The sequence below is a fragment of the Eucyclogobius newberryi genome, unplaced genomic scaffold (genome assembly GCF_026437365.1).
Source record: "Eucyclogobius newberryi isolate DKJ021-1_F unplaced genomic scaffold, fEucNew1.0.hap1 SCAF_12, whole genome shotgun sequence".
Classification (NCBI taxonomy): Eukaryota; Metazoa; Chordata; class Actinopteri; order Gobiiformes; family Gobiidae; genus Eucyclogobius; species Eucyclogobius newberryi.
The window spans coordinates 2,768,875-2,794,324 of record NW_027315746.1 but is presented as its reverse complement, the minus strand read 5'-3'; the positions used below and the strand labels follow the sequence as shown (position 1 = coordinate 2,794,324).

The following is a 25,450-nucleotide window of genomic DNA, read 5'->3' as shown; positions in this document are numbered from 1 at the left end:
CTCAAGCTCCTTCTGATTTGTGAAAACATCTTCTTCACTAAAATGTCAAATGAACTACTTTTAATTGTAAAGTTAAACAGATCAGAGCCTGGAGCTGTTCCTCAGATGGACAGTAACAAAGTTCTTACTGTCCTGCAGGAGCTGGGCCAGCTGCTCCTGGTCCATCCTCCTCAGGAAGTCCAGGGTGATGTTCAGAACCGCCTCTCTGCTGCTCGGCTCCTCCCCCTCACTCTCAGAGCATTCTGGGTAATCTGAGGCCAGGAGCCTGTGGAGCCTCTGCAGCTGCTCTTTGACAAAAGTCAGGACGTCCTCCTCCAGACGCTGGAACACAACAATAAGAGAAGAGTTTGAGTCACAGAGAGAACCTGAGGAGCGCCCCAGAGAACCCCACACATGCTGCGGCCGTGGGATACTCACCCTGAAGATGGCGTGCAGCTGCTCCTTTGGGCCTGGCTCCCTGTAAAACCATAAAATCATCATCATTTCTTTGTTTCAGACTCATGGTCCATAAAAGAACACAATAAGACAGGAGACAAGAATAAAAGGGTCTAAAAGACAGCTCAGTGTTTGATAAAGAGCAGTGATACTGAACAGCACTAAACCTGGGACTCACCAGCATCGCCACCAGAGAGTTCAGAGAGTCATTTAGGCCACACATGAATTTATACATCAGGTTTGTCATGAGAGTGTGAAAAGTGTTGACAAGAGCCTGACAGAACAGGAGCCTGGCACTACTGGCCCTGGGCTTTTTCACCAGCATTCTGAGTCAAGTCAAGTTTATTTGTAGAGCACCTTTCATGCACACAGACAACTCAAAGTGTTTCACACAGAAAACAAGCACAAACATTTAGGAAAGAGAGAAACGTTCACATCATTTACACTTATCCAGTCAATACAACAGAGAAACATGACAGTTACAACACTTTAAGTCAATAAAAGTATGAATCCATAATCATAAGTTATTCATAAATAATATTAAAAAGACAAGTCTTTAATTTAGATTTGAAAATATCAGGCTTTATTTTAAGTCACAGATTTTCCTGAAGAGAGTTCAACATTTATGATTGATAGAAACAAAGTGAAGCTTCAACATGTTTGGTTCAAACTCTAGGTCCACTAAGAGACTAGTAGCAGCTGAAATTATAGTAAAAATACATTCATTTTCAGCAGTTCTGAACTGTTTTCATTAAAAACTGTTGATGACCCAAGGTAACGCCCTCAAGGCTGGAGGGACTCTCGTATTTGTATTTAGGGTGCAGTACAATATGTATTCTCTTGACTCACATGTGTTTGGTGTGTTTCATGCACATGTGCTTCTGGCTGTGCCTCTTCAGTAACAAAAAGGGAAGTGCAATCATTGACATGATTTGTTTTAGGTGCAAATGTTTTCTTTTTAGTCAATAGTATCCTCCATTTTGGAGACGGCTTTGCAACAATATTAGTAATACGTTGGTCAAACTTGAATACTAATATAATCCACCTTTGCACACACTTTGTTGGCAGCAGTGTCATTTGTGCGACACATGTATTTCCACAGAAAACACCTTCATGTTGTGCTGCTGGTTGAGTTGTGATAAAAGATGAAAAGGTGTTATTGATTCTGTTCATTTCCAGAGAACTGCTGCGGTGGCTAATGCTCAGCTCATCTTTTCTCATCATCTTCACTCTGACTTAAGTAACACAAGACTGTATCACAGGATTTTGACAATCTACACAGAACGCACACTTTCATCTCTTGTAAAGTGATTTTAGCTCATGATTATATTTGATATCAGAGGTCATAAGGTCAAACAGATAAGATAAACCAAAGAAAGGTATAACTTGTGTTTGCAGCAGCTTCATGTTGAACCACGTGGAAGAGGCAGAAGAACCCTGAGTTTGACTGAAAGGGAAATGTTTGAAGTCAACTACATCTGACTATTTTACACAGTATTTGTTTCTAAAATATGAACAAGTTGATCAATAATTGTGTTCTATATTTTCAGGTGTCCAGAAGCTCTCAAATGTTCTGAGGTCAAATCTTGTCTGTTTCTGTTTGACACTGTTGAATGTTTTGTTTGTCAGTCATAGGACAAAACATGAATGCCTTGTTTCATATCATATATATTATTATGATGATATAATGAGTACTTTTCCAGATATCTGCTGCATGGTCAGCTGATCTTAAAGACTTAACTCTTAAAACACAAGACTGCAGAACATATTCAGATGATTTTGAGGAGACAGTTTTCATCCACAGACACAACATGAAATGTGCTTTGAACTCATGTTATATTTGATCCCAGAGCTCATGAGATGGACAATATTGAGTGACTTATAACTTGTGTGTTCTCAGACTGCTTCATGTTAAATCACGTGCAGAGGCAGAAGAACCCTGGAGTTCACTTGAGAGGGAACTGTTTGAAAAGAACTACAGTATTCCAATAGAAGAGTTTGAGGAATGATTGTGCTCCTTGTTTCATGTGTTCAGGGGCTTTTAAGTGTTGGACAAAAGGGGAATTGAAGCTAATTAATTAATTATGAATTTACAGCTTAAGTGTAACTATAGTAACTGAGAGTTTTAGAAGAGAAGTAATACATATGTGTGCTGAAGATGAGTTGTCAGAGGATTATATTAACTAACTAACTACTGCCTATCTTGTCTTTTAATGAGTGTATTTTAAAATGTTAATGTTTAATCAATCAGTTTCTAAGCTACTGTGCATGAGTGAGTTTTATTTTGAAAAGCACAATAGCCTTTCCCAGTATAAATGCAACAGTAGCGGGTGTAAAAATACAACTCTTAATGTAAGATACTGTCCACATGCATCAGTAAGAAGCAGTTCTCTCATCACTGTAAGTTTACTGCAGATTTACAGCATTCTACATTCTGCTCTTTACCGTATAGAAACACTACTTTTTCTTACAGTGTGAGGGTTCTTTGGTCAAATGCAGCTGAAAAACAATGTGAATCATAAATCCAAATCCATCATCTACAGTGGTCCAGTTGTTAGACTCTGATGTGTTCAGTCCTGGTTCAGAACAGATGATTCTCTGAGACTCTGTACAATCTGTAGAAGACCCTGTGATCCTGTCCCACCTGAACTCATCTGTCTCACACTGAGAGCAGCTCCATTCAAACACAGGATCACTGTTTGCACTGATGAAGGATGAGCAGCAGGTGGCGCTGTCCTGAGAACATGTCCAGAGCTCTGGAGGAAGCAGCTCTTACCTCTGGTCTTCAGGAGGAGCTTCTGTAAAGGTCGGAGGTTGACCTTTAGAGCGGTCACTTTTCAGATACAGAGAGCTGGGTCCAGGTCCAGGTCTGGGTCCAGGTCTGGGTCCAGGTCTGGGTCCAGGTCTGGGTCCAGGTCTGGGTCCAGGTCTGGGTCCAGGTCTGGGTTTAGACCCGGGGCCAGGTCCAGGTGGGTCCATGTTGTAGGAGCTGGAATCAGAAGAAGAGTCCATTTGAACAGAACATACAGAGATGTCTCCTGTTTAGAAGCTCTGTTCTCCAGATGTGGAGTTACTGTGTCTCCCTCTGCTGGTCACATGACCACATTACACTCAACTGTCACTGTACAAATATTCTTCCTCCTTAATAGTGTATTATAAATGATTAGACTGTGATTAAAGCGGGACTATATAAAGACCTTTAAAGTCTGTAAACAAATACATTCTAAATTCCTGAACGGAGCAAAAGTTTCAGTGGAACATAATGTGATTTCGCTGGAGAAACTGGGATTAACCTCAGAATATCACAAAATATGACAAATCCAGGTGTTTGAGTCAAAGTGAAAGCCTCAGAGACGTGTGAGTGACATCAGAGCTGCTTTAAACACATTTAACACTGGATTTTACTGCATTTGTTTTTTAAGCTAAACTAGTTGTAATCACATACTTCAGCTCGTGTCCAATGTTTAAAAGAGTCTACACCAGGTCTGACTCTTAACAAAACGTGCAAACTATAAAATGATAAAGGATCGTTCCAGTGACTCAGCTCTGACTGAAGCGGCGCTCACATGTTCCTCATGTACAAACTTTACTTTGATGATTCTCGCGGTTAAAAACATAAATAAAGTCAGTGTTTGATCTAAGAATTCATACGGATAATTGTATTTGTATTTTGTAAATGTTCAGCTGGAGTTTTGTGCTGATTTACGTAGTATAATTTAACTTTTAATAAATTAAAGGGGCTAATGTGTTACAGTTTGTACAGTTCTCTTGAACTGGCTCCACTTTAGCAGCATCTTTAGAGTTGATTTCCTCTGTTTGATTGTGTTTTAAAGGAGGTGTTTTGGTGCCGTTTGGACACAGGACTCACCTTCATTTCCATCTCAAACAGGTTTGTGATCAGATCTTTCTTCTAACGCTGTTCAGGGCTTTATTTGTCACACGTTTTGGACACTTGTTTTATCGGCCTAAATTACGTGGTTTCAAACGGTTTGTCGAGAGTGGAAAGGAGCACGACATTATTTACAACTGAAGCATTCATTTAATTATAACATCTAGAAATGATGAGGTGAATGAACAAAGTCATGAATGAGGTTTCCATCTTAAAGGCACGGTATGTCGCCTGCTGTGAGGTCACAACAAGTCAATCCATGAATCACAACTGAGCCAGTGTTGAAATAGTCATGAACTGATTGACTCATCCAATAATCGTTAACTGCTCCATAACGAGCCACGAGCTGAAAAAAGAGCTTTTATGGCTCGGTCTGAACAGTAATTACACCAAAATGATGAAAGAATGTGTCAATGTTGATGTTTTGGGTCAAAATGACGTCCTGGAGCTTCATTTCAGCTTCATTGGGTCAAATTTTGGGCCTTTCTCGACGTAAACAACGAATCGATGAATCAAAAAAGAACGTCTGGATGAAGTGATGAGCAAAATGATGATTTCTTGCAGCCCTACTGCACTCTTACTGTTGTAGAAAAGCTCCTCCAATCACAGCTGAACCTGTGCTGAAGCTGCTCTCTGATTGGACCATCGTCTCTTGTGAAGAAAACATCCAATTCTAACATCAACTTGTCCTTTAGGTCATGTTTCTGTCCTGAAGAATAAATGACTCTTACAGTTGTTTCCAGTCAAGGCTTTATTTGATGTGAACATGTTTACCTCGTATCTGGGCACAAAGATAGATCATGTTTGTGCACATTCATCATCTTACTCTTCCTTTTCCCGTCTGTCACATGGTTATAATCTATGAGTCCCGTAAATCCTTCACCTTCTATTTTGCACCTTTGAAATGACAATATTGAGCTGAAACGAGGCGATGAAAGAAACTAATGCTCTGACTTCCAGTTGAGAGAGAGCAGCGGATTTCTCGACATTTGTGCCAAACCTTTTACAGGACGCTGCCAAATCCTGCCAGTGTCACAGAGGAAGAAACCAAAGTGGAGAACAAAGTCAACTGAGCAGCTTCAATCAAAGTCTGAACTGGACCTGGTCGCTGTGTTTTTCATCAGGTCCAAGATGGAGCTGGAACCAGAATGAATAAGGAGACAATAGCTCCAGGTTTGAGCAGAACGAAGCTGAGATGAAAGCAAAGCAAAAGCAGCTCTAATCTCTGTCCTGGACTGAGCCAGAACTAAACCAGGTCCAAAGATGCTCCAGGTTCATCTCAAGCCTTTCTTAGTGTTTTGTCCAAAGAACCAATCAAATGTGTCGAATGGACTTGGGCTTCAAAACAGACTTAAATGTGACTTATACCAGCTCAGACAGGGATTTATATTTGTGTTTGATTCATCAACATTTGATTTGTCATGACAACAACAAGTAAACAACAACATGACAACAACATGACAACAACATGACGACAACATGACAACAACATGACAACAAAATGACAACAACATGACAACAACAAGTAAACAACAACATGACAACAACATGACAACAACATGACAACAACATGACAACAGCATGACAACAACATGACAACAACATGACAACAACATGACAACAACAACAACAACATGACAACAACATGACAACAACATGACAACGACATGACAACGACATGACAACGACATGACAACGACATGACAACGACATGACAACAACATGACAACAACATGACAACGACATAACGACAACATGACAACGACATGACAACGACATGACAACGACATGACAACAACATGACAACAACATGACAACAACATGACGACAACATGACGACAACATGACAACAACATAACGACAACATGACAACATGACAACAACAGAAGAGGGAAGACAACAGGAAACACACACACACAAACACACACACAAAGACACACACACACACACAATAACAAACACACACACATACACACAAACACACACACACACACATAAACACATAAACAAACACAGACACACACAAACACACACAAACAGAGACACACACACAAAAACACAGGCACACACAAAAACACACACGCACACACACACACACACACACACAAACACACATAAATAGACACACACACAAACACACAGACACACAAACAAATACTCACACACAAACAGACACACAAACAAACAAACAAACAAACAGACACACAAACAAACACAGACACACACACACACGCTTTCACACACCCAAAGAGACACACACATACACGCACACACACACACGCACACACAAACAGACACACACCCAAACAAGAAACACACACACAAACACAAATAAACATATACAGACACACAAACGGACACAATCCCTCCCTCATACACACAAACACACACACACACACACACACACAAACAAACAAACAGACATTCACACACACACACACAAACAAACAAACAAACAAACACACAAACATACACACACACAAAAACACAGACACACAAACAAACATTCACACACACACTTATACACACCCAAACAGACACACACACAAACAAACAAACAAGACACACACAAACACAAACACACACATACAGACACACACACAGACACAAACACTCACAAACACGCACAAAATTCACAGACATACACCTACACAAACACACACAAACAGACACACACGCACACACAGACAAACAGTCACAAACACACACACACAAACAGAAACACAAACAGACACATCCACATACACACACACACAATCCCCCCCACACACGCACACACACACACACACACACACACACACACACACACAGACACACACACACACACACACACACAGACACACATACAGACACAAAAACGCACAAAATTCACAGACATACACACAAACAAACAAACAAACAAACACAAATACACACAAATAAGACATTAGTGACTGACCGTGGCCAATCCAGTTACATGTCTACCCGGAGACATTTTGAGCACAGATTCTGAAAGTGTGAATTCAAAGCTTTCCAATGATGTCTCACTCATGTAGATCTGATCATATTTGAGTAAGTTGTGGTCATTTGAATGTTACAACTCTCAAAACCATTCACTGAGAAAACGGCCTCTAAAGTTTCTCACCGGAGTGAGCCCAGAGTCACAGGGGGCGGGGCTCATTTGCATCTCATTGAGATAAGCCCTCCCCCCTGTCACACTGACACCACCTCCCCCTACAGCTGTCACTCAAGACTCAAGAGGAGTGTTGTTATTGATGGTAACTGGACTTGAATCAGAATTAGAAGTTACTATATTAAAATGTAAATACTTGGATTACAAAAGGCCCTGAATAGAATCAAAGAATCAGAATGAGAATAGGGTTCATTGCATTTGTCGATAAACATAATTCACAGGTGATTCAGTGCAACACAAACAACAAAAGATAAGATAAGAGCCTTTAATGTTTCAACGCAGTAGATACAGGGGGAAAGGACAGTAACTTATAGGAAGTTTAAAAAACACTCTTAATAGAAGAACTCTTATAAACAGATGCCAGGGCCAGGTATACGAACTGCAACGGGTCCATGGCTTTGAATATATGAGACATGAGATAATAGATATGATATGTACACCACCAGAGTCCAATTACATCAGAGATCACATCTTCATCCTCTTCTTCGTCTGTGCACTCTTCTGTGCTGTGACTCTCGGCTCTTGGCATCAAAGCTGTAAACAAATAACAGGACATTTAAGAAATGGCTAACTATTTCACATAAAACACTCATTAACTATTTTTTTTTTTTAACACAATGTGAGAGTTTCAATATAAATACCTGAAGTGCTGATAACTCTTGATCTTTGGAAGCCATCTGAAGAAGGGACTCAGATGCTTCTGCCAGTCCAAGTTCTTGACAAACACTTTGCCATCCGCCGTTCCAACAAGCTGTGGGATATTGAGGTGAGACTCAGGAGAGCTGTTTTCCACTACCTGATGACAAGGGCGACACTGTAAAACAAATGAGAACAGAAGAAACATATCTTAAGCAGAGAGCAGCACTGAAGTTTTGCCAGGCTAATGTTTACACATTACAGTAGTCAAATAATATAAACTAACCTCAGCGATGTCTTCCAAAGTGTCAACCCTGGTCTTCATGTATGCTCGCTTGATAAGTCCAAAGCCGCAATCAGGGGAGAATTTGGTGTGGCCAGCAATGAGGAAGTGGATGTCCATTGTGTAGTGAAGCTTGGCCCCGTCTGCAGAGGGTTGGACGGAAAGTGTATCTGTAGTAGACAGAGAGAGAGAGAGAGAAAGGAGATTAGATTAATACATATGACATTTGATTAAGACGTATATGTCTCTATAATTGCTATTCTGCATTATCAATATTATTAGTACCTGCTGTGCAAAGTCAAAGCTGTAATGCATCCTGATGTCTTTGCTTGCTGGCGGTGAGGGTCCAAAGACAGCACATTAGATTCTGTTGTAGAGATCTGTGCGTGGCCTGCAGCTTCTGATGTGTGGGAGAAGCTGTTTCCACAGTGATCTGAAGCTTGATGTACAAACTGCAGGCTCACCTAAAAAACAGATGTTGCTTATGGTTAATTATACTCTAATCATTAAAACATGAAAATCACCAAAATAATGTTTTACACTTACCACGCTCCTTAGCAGACTTCACGTAGAGACAGGTCATGTCAGTCAGGGTGTCTTTGCCAATTCTGAAAAGGGGGATAAAAGGATTAGGGTTAACAGTAATATGGGAATAACACGCTTCACAGATAACAGTTCACATTGTGACGTTAACGGTGTATTTAAGATGCTGGAAGCTAATAATGGCCAGGCAAGCGTGTGATTGGTTCGAGTGACGCAGTGCGTGCGTGACTTGCAACGTACGTAAGCCACGTGACCAGAAGTGGTATCGGGAGTTGTAGTTTTTTTCTCTTCCCACGCCGAAAAATAACCCGATAACATAGCAAAGTTTAGCTTACAACTTAGCTCCGAATAGCTGCGTTTAGCTCCGGGCTGTGGGGCTAACAGCCGGTTTAGCACCATAAAACACACACAAAGCACGACCCACACAACCCACGGGCCAACCCACGCCGAAAAATAACCCGATAACATGGTGATAACAGCAAGTAGTCACATTAAGCCCGTACCGCCCACACAGACATATACACAAACTGACACACACACACACACACACAGACAAACATACAGACACACACACAGATACACACACACAAAAACACAGAAACACCAACACAAAATACACACACACACACACAGACACACACACACGCAAACACACAAAAAGACACAGACACACATACAGACAATCACACACAGACACACACAGAAACATACGCACACATTTACACAAACAAACAAACAGAGACACACACACAAACAGACACATACAAACAGACACGCACACACACACACAAACAAACGGACACAAACAAACAAATAAACAAACAAACAAACAAACACATTCACACACAAACAAACTGACACACACACAAACAAACAGACACTCACACACATACACAAACAGACACTGACACACATACACTCACAAACAGACACGCGCACACACACACACACACACACACAAACAAACAGACACACACACACACACACACACACACACAAAGCACACAAAGCACACACGCACACAAACAGATACACACACAAACAAACACACACACAAACAGACACACACAAACACATACACTTAACAAATGGCGTGATTTTAAATGTATTGCTCATAACATGGCTGGCTTTGATAATCACTTGCTGATGGAATATCTTGCCACGCAGGGTTTAAGCTGTTACCATCCACCTATTTTGCCCTGTGCACAATGCTTATTAAAAGACAATCGTACAGCCCACGTGTGAGTTTGATGCACCATTAGAAAGCTTAGACCTTAGAACTTACACTACAGAAGCCCAAACATAAAACATCCTGTTTTTAGTCTCGCCTTAATATTGTCAATTTGTAATGGTCCTAAGCATGACATACTTCATTGTGTGCTTATGCTGTTCACTGTACATGATGTTTATCTTGTTGACAAAAACTGTGTAAAGTTTCAGATCTCTAGGAACATGCATTGTGGTGCTGTTGACCTTTTTGTATCAAAAAGTATATTCGGAACAAGTTTTTTTACTACCTATACTTGACTGATTGATGAGTCTCTGCTTTTCCACTTTTTCAGGGGTAAACTCCACATGAGTTGGATGGACTTTCACTGTTTTATTCTCTAGGAACAAATGACTCGATTTGAAAATGGTAAAACTCGACTTACTGGATTCACCGAGACTTTTATTTTAAACTTGTATTGCTCATAACGCGGCTGGCTTTGATAATCACTTGCTGTTGGAATATCTTGCCAAGCAGGGTTTAATCTCCCTGTTTACAGTTAAAGGTAGTACGGTTGTTCAAATGTAAGACCAAAAATTAAAACAATGCTGATCTGATTCCTTCAGCTTTCTACCCATGCATTTGTCAAAGACACCTGATGCCCTAGGCTTTAACCTATTATCCTTCAGCAGATTTTTGTCCAACTGTCTCTAAAGACACCTCTCCAAATTAAAACCATACTTGTTTTTTAAGTATGTGGACTATATACAAAAACTCTGTCTCTGTGTAAAGGTAACATTCTCTATTTTTACCTTCAACAGTCAGAACTACTCTAAGTCTGGCTGAACAAAAGTTATACATCTTGAAACATACACAAAACATGTTTTTGTTAAAAATGAGGGTGTTTATAGCTGCTGTCTGTATGTGAGGCCTGAAATACACTATATATCAATACAAAAACTAGTTGGCCACTTAAGTTTCAAATGTGAGATCATTATCTGTAGAAACAAGTATTTTACCACACTTTCTGCAATACTTTATCCAGGCGTTGGATAAAAGGACCATTCCATTGTTCAAATCCATCCAAATTAGACACAATTAGAAAACATTTGATCACTTTTGACTTCTTTAACCTACATACATCAATGAGGGCTCTATTGAAAGCTTACAACTAAGGGAATCCACTTCCTTACACAGATACACTATATTATGTTATTGAAATTCATATTCCATAAATAAATAAAAAATGTGACAGTAAAAATAACAAAAACAAGTGTTATGTGAGCATGTTTTGCGCACAGAACCATCGCACGGCTCTAAAGTGGAACTTTTTGGAGAAACCCCATACATATTACACATCCTCGTGCTCGTCTACCCATTGGCTGTTTGTCTGTAGCGTCAAACACAGTCTGTAATCTAACTGGTTGGTATAGCAAGGGTGGGACTTGTGCGTAATTTGCATCTCTATGTGACACTTCATTTGCTTTACTGGGCCGTAGAACTGCCAAAAAACGTCCTGATTGGCTAATATTGATGTCAATCAAATTTAACACTTCCTGTTAGCCTTCGTAGCAAGGACATTGTGGTGAAAATTATATTATCTTTAATATGGGCAAAACATTCAACATGGAGGCCTTCATGGATCTAAAATATGTATTGGACCTAGTTGTTTTACTTGTATTTGTTGGACCATTACGAACGGATTGAGACCATTGAGGAAATATTGAAGTTTGACGTGTACAGAGCCTTGAAGGTAAGGAAAGTAGAAACTTTTACTTTGTGCTTATCTGTACAAAGACCTTGTGTGTTCGGGCTGTGATTGTTGCACGTGAAAATGGATTACATATTCAAAAAGGCAAGCCTTTGTGACTGGGGAGCGTGATGGCACATGAGTACGTGGTGGCAGACATGTGCCTGTCCCACCCATGAGACGCCAAAAGGATAAGAGAAGGACCTTGAAAAATATATTTCCCGACAAGTTCAACACTAGAGCAAACAAAAACTATGTTGTTGCATATCCAGACCCCTCATTCTAAGGCTACAATAGCATGAATGAATCTGAAGAGAAATTCCTGGCGTGATACAACACTGTTAAACACATGGTGTTTGACTTCAAAGTAGAACTTGTTGTTGTTGTTGTTGTTTTATGGCGGTTGGCATCCAAGTGTTGCATTACCGCCAGACTTTATTCTTCAGACTGATGCTCTACTGTGCTAATGTGATCAGAGTGTTGAGGAAAGCATGTTCTACAGAGAAGCCTTTATTGAGTGCTCAGACCTAGCTCCATTTGAATTTATAACAATCTATTTATTCTTTTTTAAACCCACAGCAACAAAAATAAACCATCCTATGTAAAGAGAGAGAGAGAAAATACATATCTACATACATATCCACATACACAGACATACATATGCACATTTATGAAGACATAAAACATTCATATACACATATTCTCTCAAATACATGCATATATATAATCCAGGATTTAAGATTAAGATACATGATTTGTTTTATTTATCAGATATATGTGAATGTGAATCATTACATGATTTGAACATGGACAACTAGAGGTGGGCAATATATCAAGTTTGAAGAGATGCAAGTATTTGAATATCGAGTTTATAGTTAAAAATGCTCCAAAAATGATTTGTTTTACAGATATTTTGCATTTGTCTGATAATTAAACTTTCACTTACATTTAAAGACACGTTTTAACATATTTCTGTTGGATTTACATAATATAGTCTGAATATCACTATCGAGATACAACAACAAAAACAACAAAAACAGATTGTCAATAACGCCCAACCCTATTGACAACATCTTTGATGATGCGTGCCTGTGGTTATGACGCGGTCTTGTAGACACCCCCCGTCAGTTTGGAGATTCGAGGAAAGGAGAGTCTGTACTAGAGCTAAACACTGCGGGAATCAATCAAAAAAACACTCTGGGTACATATATGAAGCACAAATAGCAATGTAAGAAGGTTAAAAGCTCTGAAAAGTCGATTTTGCATGTTATGGGACCTTTAATAATTCTTCCGAATAGATGTATTCCCATTCCTTATGTTTAGTCAGGTCATTTCTGATTTGTAATAACTTAAACTAATTTAATTTTGTATCAGTTCGAAAGATTTCATGTGTTCACCTTCAAAAAGCTGTCCAGCGTTGACCAGTCCCTTCTCTTTCCATCCCAAAATCTCCCGTCCATTGAAGGCGCAACATCTGGATTCATTGCTATTTTAGTGGCCCTGCTGATTGAGTCAGACACACTTCATTTATTTAAAACTATTGGCCAATTTTTTAATGTTCCTTTAACCTATTTATTTGTCATTTTGTAGTTTCTTTGTTACAAATGGTAGTGACTCCATTGGTCCCGTAGGACATGACTTTTGTCCAATCCCCCCTTCAATTTACAGAGCTCTGAGTTTACAATAATGTTACAATATAGTGGAATTCTACTTTCACATTCTCATTTTCTGTTAATATAAGCCTTTATTTGTCCCACAATAGGGAAATTCCAGAACATGGATGATGTGGGGCTCAAACTCATGACCCTGGGATAAAAAAAACTCATGCGCTACCCACTGAGCTAGCCAACTAGCCAGGTTAGTCTCTAAACGCAGAGACACAAACTGCAAGATTGGTCTATTTCATCCTCACGTTAATTACTTTCCACTTAACGTTCGCTAAATAATATCTGCATTCAGAGTATAATAATTATTTTGAAGTAGTCGTAATAGTTGTAATATTTCGATAAGATTTGACCTGTGTAGTATTGAATAAGCAGTAATTGGAAGAATACTTTAAAGATATATTTAGTTACAGAATACTGACTACCTGCATTCAAATATATCTTGTAACGTATTCTGTGACTCGGTCCAATCAGGGAAGTGTATTCTGAATACTTGGAATACTTTCACCTTCAGTTGTATTATATTATGTTGAGAAAACACCACAGGATTAAAACAGCTTTTTTGATGTTTTTCACGACCTCTATGAGCCCAGATATAATTGGAAAACCTGCTGTGGATCTGCTCACATTTTCTCTGATGTGTAAAGAACGAAGAAAAGCTGATATATTGATAACATAAAAGATTCACAGAGGTCCACCAGGGGGCGCTCTCCTCAGATCCACCACAGACACAGAGTCTCCTTCACCCCACAGTCTAAACCCAGGAAACAGAGGCTCAGTGAAGGAGGACTTGGAGGTGTGGAGGTGGGACAGTTTTCCACCAGAGAGAACCTGATAGAAGGACAGAGATCCAGCCTCAGAGTCCAGGAACACAGACACTCGACCTGAGGAGGAGGAGGAGGAGGAGGAGGAGGAGGAGGAGGAGGAGGAGGAGGAAGAGGAGGAGGAGGAGGAGGAGGAGGAGGAGGAGGAGGAGGAGGAGGAGGAGGAGGAGGAGGAGGAGGAGGAGGAGGAGGAGGAGGAAGAGGAGGAGGAGGAGAGGTTTGTTCGTCTGTTGTTGTGATAGAAAGCGTAACGACCATCATAGATGCTCAGACTCCAGGACTGATCATTGCCTCCAAACCAACACTCCTCTCCCTCTCCTCTCCGTCTGATTCCTCTGTAATTCACTGCTACATCAATGCTCCTCCTACCCCTCCAGTCCACCTCCCAGTAACAGCGCCCCCTCAGGCCAGTGCAGCTCAGGACCTGAGGCCAGTCTGTAAATCTTTCCTCATGATCTGGGCACTCCTCTGTCGCTACAGTCACTGTCCGTTTGTCCTCAGACAGTTTGAGTCTTCTGTGAGCTGTGTTTGGATCCAGAGAGAACTCACAGGAATCTGAGGACACAAACACATGACATTTTTATGCATTGAATCACAAAGACAAGTTCCTATGACATCCGCCTGAACACTGACACGGGCAAAGCCTCAGTCTTAATTCTGTTAGATCTGAGTGCTGCTTTTGACACTGTCCTTCATAGGACCATCTTACAGAGACTAGAGGACTCGGTGGGCATCACTGGCACTGCCCTAAACTGGTTACGGTCCTATCTGGATGACAGGAAGTACTTTGTTGAAATTGGCAGCTGTGTCTCAGACCACATGACCCTGACCTGTGGAGTGCCCCAAGGGTCAGTCCTGGGACCCCTTCTGTTCAACCTCTACATGCTGCCGTTGGGTCAGTTGATACGCAGTGAAAATGTGTCCTATCACAATTATGCAGACGAGTCAGATTCACTCTGTCACTGCATCCAACAGATCAGTTTGTGGATGCAAAACAACTTTCTCCAGCTGAACTCAGACAAGACTGAAATAATCGTTTTTGGCCCACAGAAACAAAGAGAAAGTGTTAGCGGTCACCTCCAGAGTCTCGCTCTAAAACCTACAAACCAAGTTAGAAATCTGGGGGTAATAATGGACTCAGACTTGAACTTTAACAGCCACGTCAAATCAATAACATCAGCAGCTTTTTACCATCTAAAAAACTCAAAATCAAAAATATATTGTCTAAACCAGACTTGTAGAGACTTATCCATGCGTTTGTCTCCAGTAGATTAGACTACTGTAACGTCCTGCTCACTGGCCTCTCCAAACATTAGTCCTGTTCTCAGGTCTCTGCACTGCCCCCTGTGGCTCAGAGAAGAGACTTTAAAGCAGCTCTGCTTGTGTACAAGTCTCTCCATGGCCTAGCGCCAAAGTACATCTCTGACATGTTAGTGCCATATGAACCATCTCAGACTCTGAGGACCTCAGGGACCGGCCTCCTGCTGGTGCAGGACAAAACATGGGGAATCTGCGTTTCAGTTTTATGCAGCTAAAATCTGGAACAGTCTTCCTGAAGATGTGAGACAGGCTTCTACTCTGACAATGTTCAAATCTAAGCTAAAACAGTTTTGTTTAGCTGTGTTTATGACTGAAATGATTTTTCTTTGCACTCTTCTCGTTCATGTCTTAATTTTTTTTTAATGATTTCTGTAATTTCTTTGTGATTTGAATGCATTTTTCCTGTTGTGTGAAGCACTTTGAATTGCCTTGTGTATGAAATGTGCTCTACAAATAAACTTGCCTTGTAAATTTTGTTCATTGACAATGGCAATAAACCCTTTCTGATTCTGATTGTAGCTCTGTCAAACTGGTTAAATCAATATATGATTCATACAATGTTGAATACATCTGCAATATTTTGGTATTAATTGTCAATTTTTTGATATAGACATTTTTTTTGGTTTCAAGAATGAATAAATGTCCTTTGATAAATCTATGAAATTAATATTAATACTCCCTTCCATCCCCAGGGGGAGTGGGATAGGTAAATTAATGACCTGTGGACCCAGATGCTCTTCGAGTCCCGGGGAAAAGTGGTCTCTACTCCATGTGAATTGTTCTTCAACTGCCTGAAAGAACTGGTTCTCCTCCTGAATGGCTCCAGCTCCACTGTCACTCTCGCATCTGCCTGTGATAGTCAGATCTCTCCTTCACTCTGGAACTCCTCCAGGTTTATACCTTTTCCCAAGGAGGTTTTTTGTAGTTTTTCCTGGCCAAGAAGGAGGGTCTAAGGACAGAGGACTCTGGAACATCCTCCCTCGTCCCCACGGACATTTTTTAATCTGCTTTTTCACTGTCGCCCTCAGACGCAACTGTTGTGATTTTGGGCGTTACAAAAATAAATAGAATTGAATTGAATATTGGAGCCTTGAGACTGAGAAAAAATGCTATATTTTTGAATTAATGTTATTTATAATTATTTTCTATAGTTATGAAGTTTCTTGGATTGTTCATGCTAAATACATTTTTATTGTTACTGAAAATGTAAAGTAAAGTTTGGGGGGAAAAGGCTAAATTAAAGCTAAATCTTAAATAATGATATTCAGTTTCGTCACAAGTTGTTTCGTATGAATGACATAAAGTGTGACATAAGTTACTTCAATTAGTGACGTGATAAAAAAAAAAAAAGCAAGAACACAAAACTAAAATATAAAAGGACACAATAATAGAAAATAATAAAATACAGATTTAGGGGACATGTTTTGAATGTTTCATATCTTTGATGGTTTTTATAAATGCTTTAAATTCATGAGGGAAATATTGATCCAGGTTCCATTTAGGGCAGACTCAGATATTACTTTAAGCGACTTTCAAGTCAACATTTGAGCACATTTTCAGCTAGCATTACCTGATGCTGATGGTGACAGCCATCTTAAAGCTGTTTTCATTAACCAAGAGATAAAATATATATTTATAAATAAATTAGCATGAATTCACGTCCTGTTCTTGTGAATCGGAAAAGCTTTTCCTTTTCTTTTTTTTTATATTTTAAGCTGTAATCAAACGCATGAACAAAGACAAACATTTGTCTTGAGTCTTTTGCAGCTCAAATCTCTCACTCAGATGTTTCCTCTTTAACTGTGAAGACTTGAAGTCTGATAAAGTCACATATTGTTCATGTTTCTTTGAACTGAATGAAATACAGAGACTCACACTTCCTCAGACCTGGGACCATCCACTGTTCTCCAGCAGGATCCAACCTGAAACACACAAGTCCAGTTTAGACCAGACCACAGACCCAGACCTGGACCAACCATGGACCAGAGACTGAACCAGGACCCAGACCTGAGAGAGTCCAGGGGGCAGTGGGGGTCGTCCCGTAGAGCGGTCAGGAGCTCTGCTGAGGGTCCTGGATGGTTGTAGCTCAGGTCTAACTCAGTCAGATGGGAGTGGGAGGAGCTTAGAGCTGAGGCCAGAGCAGCCCCGCCCCTTTCTGAGACCAGACACCCAGACAGTCTAAAGACACACAGCATTACACTCATGTGGACACAAGGGACAGCATTACACTCATGTGGACACAAGGGACAGCGTTACACTCATGTGGACACAAGGGACAGCGTTACACTCATGTGGACACAAGGGGCAGCATTACACTCATGTGGACACAAGGGGCAGAGTTACACTCATGTGGACACAAGGGACAGCATTACACTCATGTGGACACAAGGGGCAGCATTACACTCATGTGGACACAAGGGGCAGCGTTACACTCATGTGGACACAAGGGACAGCATAACACTCATGTGGACACAAGGGGCAGCGTTACACTCATGTGGACACAAGAGACAGAGTTACACTCATGTGGACACAAGGGACAGAGTGCACCATGGGAGCATCTCACCTGAGTGTCTCCAGTCTGCAGGGGGCGCTCTTCAGTCCAGAACACAGCAGCTCCACTCCTGAGTCCTGGAGGTCGTTGTTACTCAGATCCAGGAGTATGAGGCTGGAGGAGCTGAGGACTGAGGCCAGAGGACCACAGCTGTGAGGGGACAGTCCACAGGCGCGAAGACTGAGGACAGAGAGGGACATTAGAGACTAGAACCATGACACAAGAGTTTAAATACAGTCTGAGGACAGAGAGGGACATTAGAGACTAGAACCATGACACAAGAGTTTAAATACAGTCTGAGGACAGAGAGGGACATTAGAGACTAGAACCATGACACAAGAGTTTAAATACAGTCTGAGGACAGAGAGGGACATTAGAGACTAGAACCATGACACAAGAGTTTAAATACAGTCTGAGGACAGAGAGGGACATTAGAGACTAGAACCATGACACAAGAGTTTAAATACAGTCTGAGGACAGAGAGGGACATTAGAGACTAGAACCATGACACAAGAGTTTAAATACAGTCTGAGGACAGAGAGGGACATTAGAGACTAGAACCATGACATAAGAGTTTAAATACAGTCTGAGGACAGAGAGGGACATTAGAGACTAGAACCATGACACAAGAGTTTAAATACAGTCTGAGGACAGAGAGGGACATTAGAGACTAGAACCTTGTGTTATGAGTTTAACGTGGATATAACTGGTTTCATGTTTTTTCTAATTATGACTAAGTTTGATGGGTAAGTCCCTGTGGTGAAATGTATCATATTTTGATATCAGTCAAGTTGTGGTTTGTAAAGAAGAAGATAAGTTTGTTATCTGAAGTTCGGGAGTAAGACCACACCCCTTGCATGCCCCTTCCGGTGGCTACACTATCTAATCAACCAGGTCACACACATCGGCCTTCATGACTTCGTTCCCCGCCCTTCCACCCTCTTCTAATCATTCAAATGTATCTCCTAGATGGGGGTATCGAGGCTCGGGAGTCTACAGCCCTCATCCCCAGAAGCACTAAAACGACATCCATTTCTTTACATTTGTGTTTTTCCTGTTTCTCGTATGTTAATACACACTTTACTTCTTAACTGGGGTTGTGGTCCTTGCAAGTGAAACAATAAAACTTGAACACTTCAGGAAGTAGAGCAGATTCAGATTCTTTCCCTAAGTTAACTGTTCTTTACTATAATTATGATATTCTAGAGGCATTTGAAAAGGGAGGAGACGGATAATACAAAAAGAAAGTCCCATTCCCAGACAGTGATGGAAAGAAAACTTTGAAAATGCATTTAGCCACAGAGCACTGAACATCTGCATCAAACTGCATCTTACAACACATTCTGTTTCCTCCAATGAGAGAACTGTATTCTGAAAACCTACAATACTTTCACATTGTTCCACGCCTGGAACGCTGGACTTTTTCTTTCTTTATTCCATTTACTCCACATCTGATAAAACGGAACTCTGTTTTTTCTTAAAAAACATCATTACACAAAGCAATCATTCTGAGAAGAATCAGGCTCAGTTTGTTTTATAAACCCACAAATAATAAATTACCCTGCAATTAAATAAAACAATATAGGTCTATTTAGTGGGATTTTGCCAGGACATTTTTTGCTTTATTATAAGTCCTTAAACCCATTTTAGTGAATTTTCCTTCAGCTTTCGAAATATAATTGTCAAAACCAAACAAAAGCAAAGTGTCAATCAGAGCATCTTCCAACAGCAGCTTTACTCATTCATATATTTAGCTAAGAAAACCTTGGAAGAATTTAAAATCTGATTTCCTCTGAGCAGAGCTTGTTTCTACTTTTGTACTTAAATTGGAGTAAGGCAGACATAAGACTACAAAATTACAGAAGGTCAGCATCACAAAGACTCGGTTCAGGAACAGCTTCAGTTTCAATTGGTGCTCTTTTTTTTTAAGGTGTTTTGGGAAAAAATAGGCCATGATAGAGGAAGGGCTTAAACATTATGTAGTTGAACTGTTTGTTCTGCATGTTTTTATAACATAAGTGTGACATTTTGCAGACAAACTCAATATACGAGGTGTTTTCTCATGAATTTGGTGCAAGCCTAAAACTCATGAACAACTAATCCAATGTTGTCCACTTATTTTAGAAAATAAACTGAATTCTGAACAGAACCAAAAAAAAACTAGCTGCTGCTCCAGAATGAAGTTACTCAACAGAAGTATTCTGAGCATGTCTTTATGGTTCAGGTGTTCAGTTTACGCACACACACACACACACACACACACACACACTCACACTCACACTCACACACACACACACACACACACACACACACACTCACACTCACACTCACACACACACACACACACACACACACACACACTCACACTCACACACACACACACACACACACACACTCACACACACACACACACACATACACACACACACACTCACACACACACACACACACACACACACACACACTCACACACACACACACACACACACTCACACTCACACACACACACTCACACTCACACACACACACACACACACACACACACTCACACTCACACACACACACACACACACACACACACTCACACACACACACCATCGTGAGACAGGTTAGTTTTACCTTACTGATGATGTATTGTTGCAATAGTAATCCTGCTCAACTGCACAAAGACATGTGGACAGTTACAGTCATAGATTTCCTTAGAGATAAAGGAACGTTATTTTTGGTATGTCTCTTTGTGGACACAAACTCACAATTTGTTTTCTTTATCTTTGGGTCCAAATTTGAATGTTGTGGTTCATCCATATTATTGTGTTTTCACTGGTCTGTTACATATAATGAACCCTCCAGATTCATGTAAAAAAAACACCTCATATTTCATTCAGTTCAGTTTGAACCCTGAAGAATCAGAAAAGTGAGATTGCAGCTTTTTGTCTTTCAAAAATAGAACAGTGTTGTCTGACAATTGTATGATTCTAATTTCTTGATGAAACACACGTTTACCTTCAGTGGTGGAACAATTCAATAAATGAACTGAGAGCGTTTCCTAGACAACAGAAATAGAAATGGAGCTGGAGGACGTCCTTGGCGTTCTGAACGTGATACAGAGAATCTCGATGTAGTGTTTGGATAGAACATGATAAAACTGTTTATGTTTTTGTGCAGCATTTTAACTGTTCAGACAAATCTGGAGCCAAAACAAAAAGAGTTTTACAAATAAAGTCATGCTCAACATAATCAAATGCTTTGTAAAAGTCCAGAAAAAGAATGAGTCTTTGTCAATATATTCAGAGTGATGGATTCAATCAAAATCAGTCTCATATTTGAGCCTTTTGGCCATGAATCCAGTTTGTGTTTCATTGAGTGTCTGCTTATGATGTAATAAAGCAGACACTATGTTATTGCTTTTTAGGATTGTAGGATTTTTGATGCGTTACCACTCCTTAACACTTTCCCCGCTTTCAACAAGTTATACCTCTTTACGATCGCTTTCACCATCTTAGGGGGGCTATTGCTTTTGACATTTTTACACACCGTACTTTTTTTCAGTATATGCAAAAGTAAATTGCTAATGCTAATTCAGACCTGCTCAGGTCTGCGTTCAGCACTATCTTGCAATTTGTCAGGACAAACAACTATTTGAGTCTGAAACTACGCAATCATCAACTGTGTATTACTGAGCGTCATTGGTGCTGCAAAACGCTGTGCAGGAAGCTGAATGTTTTTCAACACATGCAGTACTTTCACACAAATGCTGTACCTTTTCCACAGGAAGTGTAATGTTGCACATTACACTTCTTTATACAACTAGCGCTTTTCTACCATCAAGGTATTCATCAACGTGTGATCACACCACTCTGACCGAGCGGGGAGTCGAACTGCCAACCTGTGGCTCAGAAGACAAGCACTCTACCACTGAGCTACTGCCGCCCGTTTTTGTTGTTGTTGTTGTTGTTGTTGTTGTTTTATGGCGGTTGGCATCCAAGTGTTGCATTACCGCCAGACTTTATTCCTCAGACTTTGTCGTAGTCCTCAGACTCTGTCGTAGTCCGTAAAAGTACTCCTTCCATTGCTTTGGTGTTACAAAGCCCATGAGGTCATGATATGTCTTTGTGACTAGATTGTTGTTGTTGTTGTTTTATGGCGGTTGGCGTCCAAGTGTTACTTTGCCGCCAGACTTTATTCTTCAGACTTTATTCTGTGTTTCAAAGTCCATGAGTTCAAAGCACATTAGAACATTCTCTTCCTCCTCATCCTTCAACACACCCCAACTCTACAGATGATGCCGTGCGTCTACGAGTGGCAGCTCGTAGACGCACGGCGTAGACTTTTTAACACCAAAGCAATGGAAGGAGTACTTTTACGGACTACGACAGAGTCTGAGGACAAAGCACTGGAAGTCAAGGCACTGGAAGAAGAACTTTTAGGACTACGACAAAGTCTAAGGAATAAAGTCTGGCGATAATGCAACACTCGGATGTCAACCGCCATAAAACAACAACAACAACAACAACGGACTACGACAGAGTCTGAGGACTACGACAAGGTCTGAGGAGTGGAGTCTGGCGGTGGTGCAGCACTTGGATGCCAGCCGCCGTAGAGCAACAACAACAACAACAACTACGACAAAGTCTGAGGAATAAAGTCTGGCGGTAATGCAACACTTGGATGCCAACCGCCATAAAACAACAACAACAACAACAACATCCATGGTACTACGACAAAGTCTGAGGAATAAAGTCTGGCGGTAATGCAACACTTGGATGCCAACCGCCATAAAACAACAACAACAACAACAACAACAACTCTATAACTAACTAAACTACATTACACAACTTGTTGTTGTTGTTGCTGTTTTATGGCGGTTGGCATCCAAGTGTTGCATTACCGCCGGACTTTATTCTATTGACTTATTCTTTCAGAGTCCGACCGGCTTTATTCCAGGGATGACTCCTCTTCATCTTCCGGACGGACTTTTTACGTTTCCGGGCACCAGCAGCCAGAAAAGGCTGCTCCTCCTCGCCGTCCAGAACGCCGCCGACCATCGATCCACTCTCCTCCGCCATCTCCCGTCTCTCCAGACCACCCACAGCGCAGACCCAACTTCTTTTTCTTTGTCTTCACCAGGCTGGCCAGGGACCCTGGAGCGTATGCCCCAAACATCCCAGCGTGCGTTAATGGACCTGCATTGATATAATTCTTCCCAGTCCCAATGGCGACTTTCCAGATTGAAAAAGTAATCAGTGCACAGATTGTTCTTCAGACTTTCATTACACAACTTCAGCTTAAACAAACTAGTACTGGAACTAAAAAGACTTTAAAGATTAAAGTTTAACCTGTTACCATCCACCTATTTCGCCCTGTGCACAATGGTTGGACATACCCAAATGGCATTGCTTATTAAAAGAGGATCTTACAGCCCACATGCAAGTGTGATACGTCATTAGAAAGCTTAGGCCTTCTACATCAAACATCAAACCTCATTTTTTTTAGTCTCGCCTGAATATTGTCAATTTGTAATGGTCCTAAGCAAGACATACTTCATTGTGTGCTTATGCTGTTCACTGTACATGATGTTTATCTTGTTGACAACGTCTGTGTAAAGTTTCAGATCTCTAGGAACAGGCATTTTGGTGCTGTTGACCTTTTTGTATCAAAAAGTATATTTGGAACAAGTGATCCAAATATGTGCCAACTGTGCCAAACTGTTTTATTACAATTTTGGCTCCTCTATGATCATAAAACATACATTTTGATGTTTTGTAGGCCACTAATACCCATTATAACTGCTAAAAACAATGTATGTGAAAATGTGTAAATATGAGTTTACCCATGAATTTCCCATATAAAGGTTTAAAAAAAAATATATATATATATAGTATAATATTTTAATTTAATTTTTTTATTGGTATAATGATACATATATCTAACAAAGGCTGATACAATCAGAAAACGTGATGCGTAAAATCTAGTCGCCTCCTGCCAAAAAATCTAGGCTCTGACAGCCTTTACCCACGTGAATAGAGACGATTCGGTGTGAAGAAGGCCTAAGTCCCACCCCGCATTTAAAAGGTATTCTTATTGGCTAGAATAATATGGCAATCAAAGTCTTCTACTTCATCTCAAGCACGCGCTATCTGAATGTCAACAAAGATGGATGGGAGCGTCGGAAGCGTCGCATTTGAATGGTCTCATTCTGTAGCTAACAGTCTGAAGAAAAGATCGATGCCAAACACCATCTTATAAGTCAAACAGGTCATTTGTTATGGACGGAGAAATGCGCCAGACGAGCCGTCATCCAGAATATCATCAGAGAAGAAAACTTTGTTTACTGGACAATATCTCAAAATCGGATAACTTCAGGAAAAAATACAAGTGGATATTGTTTTTCTATGGTTCCTTATGGACAGACTGAGCACAAGAATGTACAGATTGAAAGCCGTTTCGTCCGTCATAAACAGCAAACAGGTAGGACATGCGTTTGTAAAAGTTGAGACTTTCTCACAAACTATTGGCAATTGCTTATTGGGGCATAATATTCAATGTAAATCAACAACAAATGATGTATAACTTGCTGGTATTGACCACGGAAATAAAAGTGATGATGTAAGAGAACTTTTCTAATTTGGAAAATGCGCGCCGGCGCGCAGGTGTATGATAACAGCTTACGGAATATTCTTTATTCTTTAGACTTTATTCCAAAGAATAAAGTCTTTTCAGTTGAAGCCATTGCGAGTGTCTGCATTCTTGCCCCTGGGGGTGCGGCGCTGGGCTGTGTGGATCCACACGACAAGCTCCATTTTATTGGAGTTTGAGCCGAGCCGATCGCTTCTATGTCCCCATGTGTGACTTTCATCGAGGTTCAGGGGGTCAAAAATGCCCGAGTATGAACATGAAGGAAAGGAATAAGAAACCAGGGGAAGAACAATAGACTTGAGCATTCCTTGGAATGAGCATTCCATTCCATGACTCGAGCCTAACAAGAATAAAGTCTTTACTACACACATGTAGTACTTTTTACACAATAATGCAGACACTCGCAATGGCTTCAGCCATTGCACATTATCTAGTTCATTATTTCATTCAAACACTGTTTTCATTCAAGTATTTGAGATAGAATTTTGTCATCAATATTTCACAATGTTTTTGTCTCCAGTTTCCAACATAAAGAGATCT

General features: G+C 40.5%; 1 protein-coding gene across 1 annotated transcript in view; it reads right to left on the bottom strand.

Annotated features, from left to right (window-relative positions):
- LOC140355928 (NACHT, LRR and PYD domains-containing protein 3-like) overlaps positions 1-25,450 on the bottom strand; it is a 143,353-nt gene that overhangs the window by 107,914 nt on the left and 9,989 nt on the right. Inside the window, 3 exon segments of the mRNA XM_072440585.1 lie at positions 129-321; positions 418-457; positions 3,212-3,424. Coding sequence (XP_072296686.1) covers positions 129-321; positions 418-457; positions 3,212-3,424 — 446 coding nt within the window.